Source organism: Anarhichas minor, unplaced genomic scaffold (assembly GCF_050575085.1).
Source record: "Anarhichas minor isolate MPS153535 unplaced genomic scaffold, ASM5057508v1 ptg000016l, whole genome shotgun sequence".
Lineage (NCBI taxonomy): Eukaryota > Metazoa > Chordata > Actinopteri > Perciformes > Anarhichadidae > Anarhichas > Anarhichas minor.
Window position 1 is genome coordinate 1781953 of NW_027466462.1, and position 12355 is coordinate 1794307.

The 12355-nt window shown below is 46.7% G+C and overlaps 1 protein-coding gene across 1 annotated transcript; it reads left to right on the plus strand.

The window, feature by feature from the left end:
* The first annotated feature begins 388 nt into the window (after nucleotides 1-388).
* LOC142950610 (actin-binding protein WASF3) lies at nucleotides 389-11693 on the plus strand. The gene is given in 10 exon segments (XM_076092173.1): nucleotides 389-521; nucleotides 1915-2049; nucleotides 6599-6752; nucleotides 6990-7107; nucleotides 9086-9130; nucleotides 9431-9564; nucleotides 10053-10352; nucleotides 10529-10649; nucleotides 10651-10933; nucleotides 11536-11693. Coding segments are annotated over 10 exon segments (1581 nt in total).
* Nucleotides 11694-12355: the final 662 nt, after the last annotated feature.

Below are 12355 nucleotides of genomic sequence, written 5' to 3' on the forward strand. Positions count from 1 at the left end.
CTCATTTGATTCTCTGCCCGTCTCAGCCGCATTGACACAAAGCTGAGCGACTGCGCCCTACGACGGACATGACACCCCCGCCTCCTTCAGGATTCGCAGCTAAACACCAACCAACCCCCCCCCCCCCCCCCCCCCCCAGCTTTCTTCTTCCTCTCCTATCCGTCAGGTCGGAGCTGTAATGTCGCAAATTGTACTTATTATAATGAGCCACAGCATGTTAACAAATGTCAGAGACGCAGGGAGACACCGTTTTTTAGGGATTTCAAGACAATATTTAGGCCTTGATGTCTTGAAACGATACAGGAAGCGGTTCTTTTTAAGGCTGATTCTCACCATCAACCAATCGTCTCTCCTTCCTCTCTGTCGTTTTCCTCAGGCGTAGACCAGCATGCCGTTGGTGAAGAGGAACATTGAGCCCCGGCACCTGTGCCGCATGGCATTGCCGGACGGGGTGACCAGTGAGCTGGAGTGCGTCACCAACAGCACCCTGGCAGCCATCATCAAACAGCTGGGCAGTCTGAGTGAGTATCCTGTGGTTCAAGCACCAAGTATGATTATACAAATGCAATCACTAATAAAACGCAGATTATCCTGGAATTTTGCTGCGTTTTCTGCCATTTTATAATCATTTCTTTGAAGCTTCCCAACATCTTTATGTTGGGTTTGCCGGTGCATCACCTAACGGGTTAAATATCTGACCTGCTGGGGAGCTACAGCCAATGAGAGCGTAAGACACGCTTAGACGGGAGGTTTAGGGGACGGGTCGCCTGTTAGCCATGAAAAAAAATGGAGGTTTCTTAAGGCTCTTCTAAAGACCTGAACTTTGAACCCCAACTTCCTGCACATTTGATCTAACGACACGGAAACCCGCTACTCTGTGTTTGCAGCACACAACAGTAGGTCACATGCACGCCCGACACGCCCCTACAATATGTTGTTAGCAGTCGGATCACGATGCGTCGTCTTTTGGCATCTGAGGTGCAAATGAACGCAGGGCTACGTTCTTGGCGTTTAAGTGAACGAGGCCGCGTCTGTGTTTCAGCAGCTCATAACAAACCTGCGTCAGATTAGAGATCATTCAGTGGAAACGTGAAGGGAATGAAAAAAAAACAGATCTGTTTAAACATGATTAACATTTCGGGACTAAATTAAATTCAGCGACAGCTCGCTGTGAATGAGCGAGTGCTCTGCCTCGGCTCCATCTGTCGTGTCGTGGGCTGAGCAGGTGTGTGTGTGTGTGTGTGTGTGTGTGTGTGTGTGTGAGACAGAAAGGTCCTTTAAAGTATTAAATTCGACAACTGCATCGACAACATTTGTGGATTTCTCCTCTGACTTCTGACTTTCTGTGGGTTTTTTCTTTGCCTTTATCATGTCCTCCAGGAGGATCATGCCTGAGTCAGTGTTTGTATTTAACTTTGCACGGCGGCTGGATTCTCGCAAAGGTCACATGATCATGCGAGAATCGTGGATTATCACTCCAAAATCCATCTCATCAGGCTTCAAGTAAAGCGTTTGTGTCTGGACCAATCAGCATCCTGTGAGGAGCTACTGGCAGCTAGGGGGCGGGGCTTAGGCGACTGTTTGTTCTAAACAACAATGGCGGCTCCTGAAGAGGTTAGATGCTGCAGTAGCATCAGTCACATCAGGACTGGAGAGTTTTTCTTCATTGAAAGAAGAGCAGAGAACGACACTGAAGCATTTTCTGGCTTCGGCAAGAGTTTGATTGACAGATGGTTCATCCAATCACTTGAGCCTGCCCTTTTCCATCTGGATGGTCAGACACACCTGGAGGAGAGCACCTCTTAGAAATAAATACTGTTGAGCTTCGGTCTCAAAACTAAACCTTGTGTTGGTGCGTCTCTCTCTCTCTCTCTCTCTCGCTCTCTCTCTCTCTCTCTCTCGTTCCCCGTCCAGGTCGCCATGCGGAGGACATTTTCGGGGAACTGTTCATCGAAGCCAACAGCTTCTACCTGAGGATGAGCAGCCTGCAGGAGAGAGTGGACCAGCTGGCCGTGAAAGTCACCCAGCTCGACTCCACCGTGGAGGAAGGTAGGGACCACGTGTGTGTGTGTGTGGCCCTTTAAAGGTCGTCTGTCCCAGATGATTATGATGAGTGCTGTCTCAGGTGTTTTCTGTCTTTTTTTTGTGTTCCAGTGCTACGGATCATTGCATGTCTTGTAGTTAGAGAGGTGTGTGTGTGTGTGTGTGTGTGTGTGTGTGTGTGTGTGTGTGTGTGTGTGTGTGTGTGTGTGTGTGTGTGTGTGTGTGTGTGTGTGTGTGTGTGTGTGTGTGTGTGTGTGTGTGTGTGTGTTGGCATGAGCACACACTCTGTGTGTTCTTGCTTGTGTTTCGGTAGGAGGTGTAGGAAGCCTGTTGTGTGTTTTTGTGCAGATGTGTGTGTCAATGCTTACCCCTGCAGCATTGCTGATTATTTATTGATAAAGCGTCTCTGCAACAGTCATGTTGTTCTTTGTGTGTGTGTGTGTGTGTGTTAGCAACCAGTTCCACCTTCTTTGTTCGATGTTTGTCTTCTTCATCCTTGTAGCATTATCTCCATATATGTGTGTGTGTTTGCATGCCATCTGAGTGTGTTTAGTGAACAGACACACTCCAGTTGCGTGTATGTGTGTGTGTATACACACAGTCAGAGCCATTACCATTATCTCCATCATTAAGCTTTTCACTAACTCTGAAGGTCAATCACTCTTTGATAATTGATAGGCCTACACACACACACACACACACACACACACACGCTTGCGGTCAGGCCGGGCTGTGATGATTCGCTCAGCACTGACAGGAGGATCTCAGAGCTGACTACGGTGGCCCCTGAGGCTCAAACTGAACTTTTTATGTGTGATGTGAGACACCTCGAGTCTCGAGCTCTCTTCTTTTCTTTCTCTCGTCTCTCGTTATCTCACAAACGCCACGAGGGAATTTCTTCGTATTCGTCACAAACGTCCACCTTGACTCGAGGATGAACTGATTAAAATGTGGTGGTCAAAGATCACTGTGACCTCACAAAATGAGGAAGCGATGACATTTTAGACAGACATGGATGTCAACTGCAACTTGACCGGTTGGCTGAGACGAACAACCTTGAGGCGTTATTCTTTCAGTCTCTCCTCCTCCTTTGCCTCATTACTCCTCACCCTTTTCTTTCTTTCTTACTTCCTTCTCTTCCCTCCTTTCCCCTCTCTTCCTTTTCTCTACTTCCCTCCCTCTCTTTGTGTCCCTCTTTTTATCATCCCCACTACTCTCCCTCCAACACTCCCTCATCTTATTTCCCTCCATTCTCTGTATTCTTTCTCTTTCTTCCTCTCATTTTCTCTCTCAAACCCTCTCCTAACCCTCGTATGCCCTGTTCTTCTTCTCTTCCCTCTTCCTGTATTCATATTTCTTCTTCTCTGTTTTCGACTTCCTCCGATCTCTTGTCTCCATTTATTTTCTTGTCTCCCTCACTCTTCTCTTCCTCCCTCCATCCCCCCTTTTCTCCCTCCTCTTTCTGTAGCACTCTTCTTTCTTTCTTCTTCTCCCCTTCCTCCCTGTGTATTTCTTTCTCTCTCACTCAGCTGTTTCCCCCTTTCTGTCTCTTTTTTCCTCCATTTTTGTCCACCTCCTCTCTCTCTCTCTCTCTCTCTCTCTCTCTCTCTCCCCTGATACTGCCTAGTCATTCTGCAGCACGGCGTCAGAAAGAGCTGCACAGACGGGGAGGAAAAAGGAAAAAGCTCAGCAGTCCTCGGCCTTACCCTCCTCCTCTCTTCCTCTCCCACTCCTCCCCCGCTCTCACTCTTTCATCTCTTCTCTCGTCCTCTCTTCGTCTCCTTGCCTCTTCCTCCCACACAAAAGCAAATCGTCTGTCTTTTCGTTTCCTACCACACAGTCACGATGTCATCTGCTCCTCTGTTGCATCTCAGTCACATCTTTTCGCTTTACTTTCTTCATCCCTCACTCGAGGGAGTGAGAATGAAAGAAAGAAAGAAAGAAAGAAAGAAAGGAGGAAGGAAGGGAGTGAGAAAGAAAGAAAGAAAGGAGGAAGGAAGGGAGTGAGAATGAAAGAAAGGAGGGAGGAAGGGAGTGAGAAAGAAAGAAAGAAAGGAGGAAGGAAGGGAGTGAGAATGAAAGAAAGGAGGGAGGAAGGGAGTGAGAATGAAAGAAAGAAAGGAGGAAGGAAGGGAGTGAGAATGAAAGAAAGGAGGAAGGAAGGGAGTGAGAATGAAAGAAAGGAGGAAGGAAGGGAGTGAGAATGAAAGAAAGGAGGAAGGAAGGAAGGGAGTGAGAATGAAAGAAAGGAGCAAGGAAGGAAGGGAGTGAGAATGAAAGAAAGGAGCAAGGAAGGAAGGGAGTGAGAATGAAAGGGAGGGAGGGAGGAAGGAAGGAAGGAAGGGAGTGAGAATGAAAGGAAGGGAGGAAGGAAGGGAGTGAGAATGAAAGGAAGGGAGGGAGGAAGGAAGGAAGGGAGTGAGAATGAAAGAAGGGAGGAAGTATCACCAGTGAAACATGTGCCTTCTGTCCATTCTACAAAGAAATAAATTGCTTTTATGTTTAAAATCCCAAATTAAAAAGCGTTACTGTTATTGTTAAGATGTAAAAAAAGGAACCTACAAAATGTGCTTGACCTATATTCTATATATTCTACTTGCTTATCTCATTGGTTGTTGAATTTAATCTCCGCTGCTCTGAAATGCAAATCGTTGAGTTGAGTGTGAATGTGCAGCAGCACAAAGGAGAGGTTGCACTCCATGACTTCTGTGAATCCCATTCTCACACTCTGGTCATGGGAAAGGGACGATCTGTCAGACCCTTAACTGTAACTCTAGTTCTCCGTGATAGTATTATTCATTCATCTGAAACGCCTCCTGTGTGTCCTGCAGGATGCTGCACATCCCAGACTGAATATTAACTTCTTATTAAACCATCGTAGTGCAGGTTCATTCAGGCCCGCTGCAAATCCGTCTGTTTAATACGTTAATCTGGTGATTAGCAGCAATGAAAACATGTGTGTGTGCATGTGAATGTGCAGAGAGGAAAGATGAGCGTTAAAGTCAGAGCGATGAGGACGGAGGAGATAGAGGTGATGGAGAGACGGGGTGTGAGTGTGTGTGTGTGTGTGTGTGTGTGAGACCAAAGAAAGAGAGGAAGAAGCAGCTTGAGGTCTCTTTGAAGATGTGTCTGAATGAAAGTTGCATTAGCTGCTAGTTTTGTGGATTATTCATTTTGCCACGGGGACAGAAGCTTAGGGAGGAATGATCAAACAGAGCAGACGCATGTGTGTGTGTGTGTGTGTGTGTGTGTGTGTGCGCTGACTGCAGAGTCTGCACACACACACACACACACATCCCTGTACTTCTGTCTTTGTGAGGACACTCGCTGACTTAATGCATTCCCTAACACCCCCAACCCTTAAACCTAAACCTAATTCTAAAACCAAGTCTGAACCCTCAAACATGCGTTTGAATAAGTGAGGACCGGCCACAAGAAACTGTAATTGGTCCTCACAAAGATAGATGTACAAGAACGCACACACACGCAGATCAAACGGCCAATCACCATTTAGTTTTTGAGGAATTTGCTGTCCGAGGTTGAACCTCTCACACGCCTTCTTTCTGATAACAACACACACACACACACACACACACACACACAGTGCAGAAGTCAAGTAAATCAGTGGTAGGAACATATGTCATATTGACACAGTTTAACCTGATTATACACAGAGCGGATCTACACTGAACCTGTGTGTGTGTGTGTGTGGTTAACCATCTGCTAGATCCTGGATAGCATTACAGTATTGTAGTGTTAAATCTCCTCTTGGGGGGGGGGGGGGGGTTAAGGGATTGACACACATAACTGTTGTCTGTCCGTCACTCTCTCCTCTCCGTGTCAATACTGGCTTCTGTTATATGAAGACACGTTAATTATGCTGCAGTCCTACACGCTGCAGAACACACAAAGCATTTTAACACACACTGTTTTTGCTCCTTTGCTTCCACACACACACAGTGAACACACCTCTCTTGCTGCTGCAGTGTGTGTGTGTGTGTGTGCGTGTGAAAGATCCTTGTTAAGCTGGTGCAACAAGCTCTAAGACTAATCTGTCCCTGCTGTCCTATTATCACCTTCTGTGTGTGCGTGTGTGTTAATGTCAGAGTGCATACAGTGTATTTTTAATAATGTATTCGTCTATATGCATGTGGGTTGTGTATTATTATTATTATTATTATTATTATAGGTACTTAAAAGCACATAAAACCTTTCAACTTGTAGTATTTGATCTCCTGTACTTGTACTCCTTTAAGCAACTTCCTACATTCCCAGAATGCCTTTCAACAGAATCCTTAAACGCATAGAGGTGTGACATTAAGTTTCTGGGACTGGATCCACGGTGGCATCCTGTTCGGTGTTACTCTATCTACTAAATTGTTAAAATTTAATTTGGAAAGAAGTCAAAGGAAAACACAGTCAAGTACGCTGAGTCCATAGATTTAGCCGCCGAGCCGACCCTTGAAGAGTTAAAACAGCCGTTTCTTCGGCCTCTAAGTTACTCGACTGTTAACTGAATCTTTCTCCGTTCTGCATGTTTTTTGCCTCCTTCCAGTCTCCCTGCAGGACATCAACATGAGGAAGGCCTTCAAGAGCAGCACCATCCAGGACCAGCAGGTGGTGTCGAGGACCTCCATCCCCAACCCCGTGGTGGAGATGTACCGCCGCTGTGACAAACCTCCCCCGCTCAACATCCTCAGCCCCTACAGGTCAGCAGATCAACATGTCGGTAGTTTAAGAATCGGTGTGAGACAGTTTGTAGTAAATCGTGGCGTCCAATTTACTATAATTCAGTTAAGTTTGTGGGTCCATTAGCTTGTGTTTTGTGTCATCTGCTTCTTAAACTCTCACACATTTTCTTTCAATCATTCACCCAACTGACAACCCCCGCCCCATCAATCCCAAACATCTGTTCTTCACCCACTGTTCCTCATTCCTCTACGCAGGGACGACAAGAAGGACGCGCTGAAGTTCTACACCGACCCGTCCTACTTCTTCAACCTGTGGAAGGAGAAGATGCTGCAGGCCACCGAGGACAAGCGCAAGGAGAAGCGACGGCAGAAGGTGTGTGTGTGTGTGTGTGTGTGTGTGTGTGTGTGTGTGTGTGTGTGTGTGTGTGTGTGTGTGTGTGTGTGTGTGTGTGTGTGTGTGTGTGTGTGTGTGTGTGTGTGTGTGTGTGTGTGTGTGTGTGTGTGAGACTGAAAAGTAAATGAAATGCATCTTGTGCTTTAATCTATATTTTATTTTTCTGCCTAATCGTGTCCTTTTTTTAATGCTGTTATTTATTTTTATGCATTCCTATCTTACTGTGCTCACCGTTGAGGTTTTGCTTTGTCGTGTCTTTGGTTATTAAATCAGCAGCAGGTGGACAGGCTCGTTATACAGAGATAATAAATGACAGTTCTGTAACGCCATATTCACATATTTGTGCAAAGATGTAGCTCCTTTATGATGTTACAGTTCAGGTTTTTGTCGTTTATGTCACAGAAGGAAAAAGCTTAAAGTGTAAACAATACAATTATTGATGGCTGAATTCCATTTGGCTGCTTCATGCCGACTTACACATATACCGTGCGACCAAATAAGAGATGTATCAGAAAATGTTGAGATTATACTGTACACACGTATATCCATATATGGCAAAAACAACTTTTTGTTTAACATTTTTGTAATTTAAACCTAATTCATGAATGTTTTCTAATTCAAGTAACATTTTTAAAACCGATTGAAGGGCCAGAAACTATAAGGAATCTCGTTTATTTTGTCCAGTTTGAGTTATTGATATTGCTCACTGTATTCAAGGATACAAGGTAATAATAATACATTTGACTTGTTTAGCGTTTTAACCCTCTCAACCCCAAAACTCGCCGGGCCAGATTAAAAAGCATGTTTTCTTTAAGCAATCGCCAAAACGACACTGTAAAATAAACCAAAACGTCATTATCGTCTTTGAACACGGAGCAAAAGAACATTTTATTCCAAATAACCCGTATAATAATGGATTAAAATCCGACTTAAATTGTCATAATTTTCTGTCTTTTCCACTTAGACCAACACAGTATGTATATATTTCACTAGTATTCCCCTTCGATTCACTATAAATCACCAAACCTTCTCTCAGCCGCTCTACGTGTTTGCTGTCAATATTTCTGTGCAACTGAACGCTGCTCACATTCTCTCTGTTCCTCCCCAACAACCTGGAAACAAATCCCCATAGAAGCATCGTAGATGACGGGTTTGAATACGAGGGGAGGCTGCAGGAGGATTTCTCATCTCCTCGTTCCTCTCCCTCTCTCCCTCTCTCTCTCTCTTTCTCTCTCTCTCTCTCTCTCTCTCTCTTCCTTTCTCTAATGTATCTTTAGAGTCACCTGGTCTTCTAAGACCCACGCCCACCCTTCCTCCTCCTCTGCTCAGTCTAACGCACCAGCTTGTCTTTCTCCCATGTTTCCATAGGGCTGTCCGGCCCACCCCGACAGGCCCCACTCCAGACAGGCCCCACCCAGGAGCCCCCTGTCCATCTCCGTAAGACAACCCAGACCCCTAACTTGCCTTTTCCTGCTTCCCCCACCTCCCCCACTTCACCCCTCCACACTCCACTCACACACACACACACACACACACACACACACACACACACACACACACACACACACACACACACACACACACACACACACACATTGTAGAGGATGTGAGACGCACACAGAGAAACACATTTTTATTTAAAGACACACACACCTTCCCTTCTGTTTGTGTCTGTGTGTTGCCACCTCACCGTCTCTCTAACCCTCTGTGATTGGTTCCTGTTTTGTGTTACCAGAGTTTTGGCTCTGTTGTCCACCGCCTGCTAGTGTGTTTACTAGTGTGTGTGTGTGTGTGTGTGTGTGATGGGTAGACTAGTGTGTGTGTGAGTTTACCCCGTGGTGAAGGAGCTGGTGACGGGGTCCTGTTCTCTTCCTCTGCCATCAGTACAATCAATAATCAACGACTAACTCTCTCTCCGCTCTTCTTTCTACCCGTCCGCCTCCGTCTCTCTTTGTAGGAGCAGCAGAAGCAGGTTGAGGACCCGGGCAGAGAGGTGAAGAAGGTCAGTGAGGATGCATACCAGCGTGTCATTATCTTTTGTTGACTTCCTTCTGAAACTAGCATGAAGTTAGCAAAGAATGAAAGACCGCAAAGTAGCGTGAAATCATCAATATAATTGTTTTGCGTTGCTGACCAGTAGCAAACTGTCTTGACATTGTTGACCTTTGAGGATACAAATTTTCCATTGACCCCCTCCCCCGAGTTTCTCCTCAACTCGGGGGAGGGGGTCCCCCCACTGCTTACATTATTCATAAGATAAGCGACATAAATTGTAAATATTTATTTATTTTTACCTCTGAAGGTGCGTAAGGCTCGTAATCGGCGTCAGGAGTGGAACGTCCTGGCCTACGACAAAGAGTTCAGACCAGACGCCAGGCTCACGCCCTCACCTTACCATGGCATGTCCTCAGAAGGCTCACTGTCCCCTGATAGCAGGTAAATAAACACACACACACACACACACACAAGCACACACCGGTCAGGTTAGGTTTCCTGCATTGGGATGATTAAAAAAAAAAAACTGGCCAAACTGACTTTCTCTTTTTTTTTTTTACAGCCTTAAAAAACTATAAATAGTATTGAGGTGTTATAAATAGTATATAGTGTGCAGGTATTCTAACACAAGCACTCAAAGTCTCACATTCTAAGCACAGACCTGTGATATAGATTCAAGCAGCACCAACCCACCTGCTGTATTGTTTAAAGCTCCTTGCTGCCCTCTTCTGGTGAAGGTAAATCACAGCACGTGAATTTATATTTCATGTCAAGAAAAGATGAGATCAAACTTTGGATCACTGCAGCAGAGAATTCAAACACCAGATGTGCAGAATATAGATTAAAGAAAAGGCTGTAATCAGAGAGAGAGAGCTGTTTTAAAATGTGTTGAACTTCGACCGACCGCCCGCTCCCGTTCCCTCCAACAGGTCAATGGCGTCCGACTCTTACCCCGCCAGCCCCAACCACCCCTCCACCCAGGCCCCCAGCGCCGTCCACCCCGCCGACCACTCCAGGGACCACCTCACCGCTGCGCCCCAGACTCAGTCCCTGGATCGGGTCCTCAGGCCGCCCAACCAGCCCCCGGGACCCGGAGTACCGGCGCCGGCAGGGCGACACGCGACCTCCCTGGGCCGGACCCCGTCGGGACACGGGGTCCAGGCTGGTGGAGATCCCACGGTCAACGGGCCGAGGCAGCAGTCGGTTAAGGAATACCGGGCCGGGCACGGGTAGGTTTCCTCATCGAGATGAGGTTTTACTGACTTTTAATGTGAATGTCTTTCTGTTCATGTATTTGATGGTGTGTATTTTCTACTATTTAAACAATCTGCATAGGAGCTAACCGTTTCCATTGAATAAACTTTATTAATCCCACACACTTTCTTCTGTCCTCCTCCCCCACCAGCGGCCAGCCCTCCACCATCCCAGAGTACTACATCCCACCCGCCCCTCCTCCTCCCCCTCCCCCGACCATCCCATCGGCGCAGACCGCCTTCGACTCTACTACCGCCCCGCCCTCCACCGCCGCCGCCTCCGCCGTCCCCCCCCACCTCCTCCACCCTCTCCCGTCCCTACTCCCCCTCCCCTCCTCCTCCCCCGGCCAACTACGTGCCCTCCCCCTCCCACCCTCCGTCGGGCGCGCCCCCGGCCGCCCCTCCCCCGCCGCCACCCGGAGCCCCCACGGGCTACCTGGCTCACCCGTCGCCGACGCACGCCGTGGACGGGGCGCTCTCGGCAAGGAAGTCCACCATGCCGGGGATGATCCCAATAAGCGACGCACGCTCCGACCTGCTGGCAGCCATACGTAGAGGTACGTGTGTATGTTTTAATAAGATTAAGTTTATATTTAATACTATTTATATTAAATACTTTGATTTAGAAAAACTTACCCAACCACCTTCCTAGTAAAAGTAGGACAACAGAAATTAGGTGATCAAAGTTATATTAGATTATACTACATTCAAACTAAGGTAAGTATACAAAGAAGTATACTCCTTCACACCTTAAACACCCAAAGTTTGAGAATTTGGGATTTTGCATTGGTGACTTAAGGTGAGTGTACCTTCCCCTTAAATCAAATGAATACAGTATTAAAATAATAACGAAGTCTGAACATAAGTAACCGACTGCTCTTGTAAGGCTTTCATCAAAATAAAACGCCGGCACAAAAGCTGAAAGAGAAATAATGTCTATTTCATTAACAGTTGTTGTTTTGTATAGTAGTTGTTATGGCGATTTATCAGTCACATGACGGTCCATCAATGTAAACCGGCCTCTGATGAGGCATGATCACACATGATACCTGACTGCCGTTGTTGAGCTGTTACCAGGGACCCCCGGAACTTCTAGTCACGTCCCCCCTGCTCACTCCCGTCCTCCATCCTCCCCACTCCCTTCCTCCCTCCCCTCCAGGCATCCAGCTGAGGAAGGTGCAGGAGCAGAGAGAGCAGGAGGCGAAGAGGGAGCCCGTCGGCAACGACGTGGCCACCATCCTGTCGCGCCGCATCGCCGTGGAGTACAGCGAGTCCGACGACGACTCCGAGCTCGACGAGAACGAGTGGTCCGACTAAGCGTTTAGTCTGAAGAGTGAGACGAGGGTGGGTGGGTGTTTGACAGAGGTGGAAACATTGAGATGGAAATGAAGGGGTTCGGATTAATGTTTAGCATTAACAATTTCACAGAAAGAATAATTAGTAAAATTCATACATTAACGAAGCCTCTGTGAACATCGAGCGCTTCAACAGCAACAGGTTGGCGACTCACTCGCACCATTTCAGCCCCCGCCCGCTCATCTTTAACCACTTAACACTCAGCTGTGAAAAACAAAACCTCTCCCTTCCTTCATATTTGCTAATTATTAGCAACGCTACAGGTGGAGAGCCTGTAATAACTGTAGTCAGGTGGACCCCCAGTGAGTACGGGGGGGTAATGTGTTTACAAAGCACATGGTATAGCACAAGAACAACTCATTATACTGCAATCTTAACTTATCTGCCAAATGTTTGAGAAAGAATTTATAAGAACAATCAGGGAATAAAAAATATAAAGGATGACTCCGCCCCGCCGGGCCGTGCCTGTTTACGAAACATGTGCACTCTGCTTAAAGAGACTACACTGTCATTTTGGGAGTTTGGTCATTTTAGTAACCAAAGTGAGACAATAGATTCAGCATCAAAATCATCTCTGTGTTAGGAACTTCGGGCTCGTGTGCAGTGCTGATGGTTGATTAGCA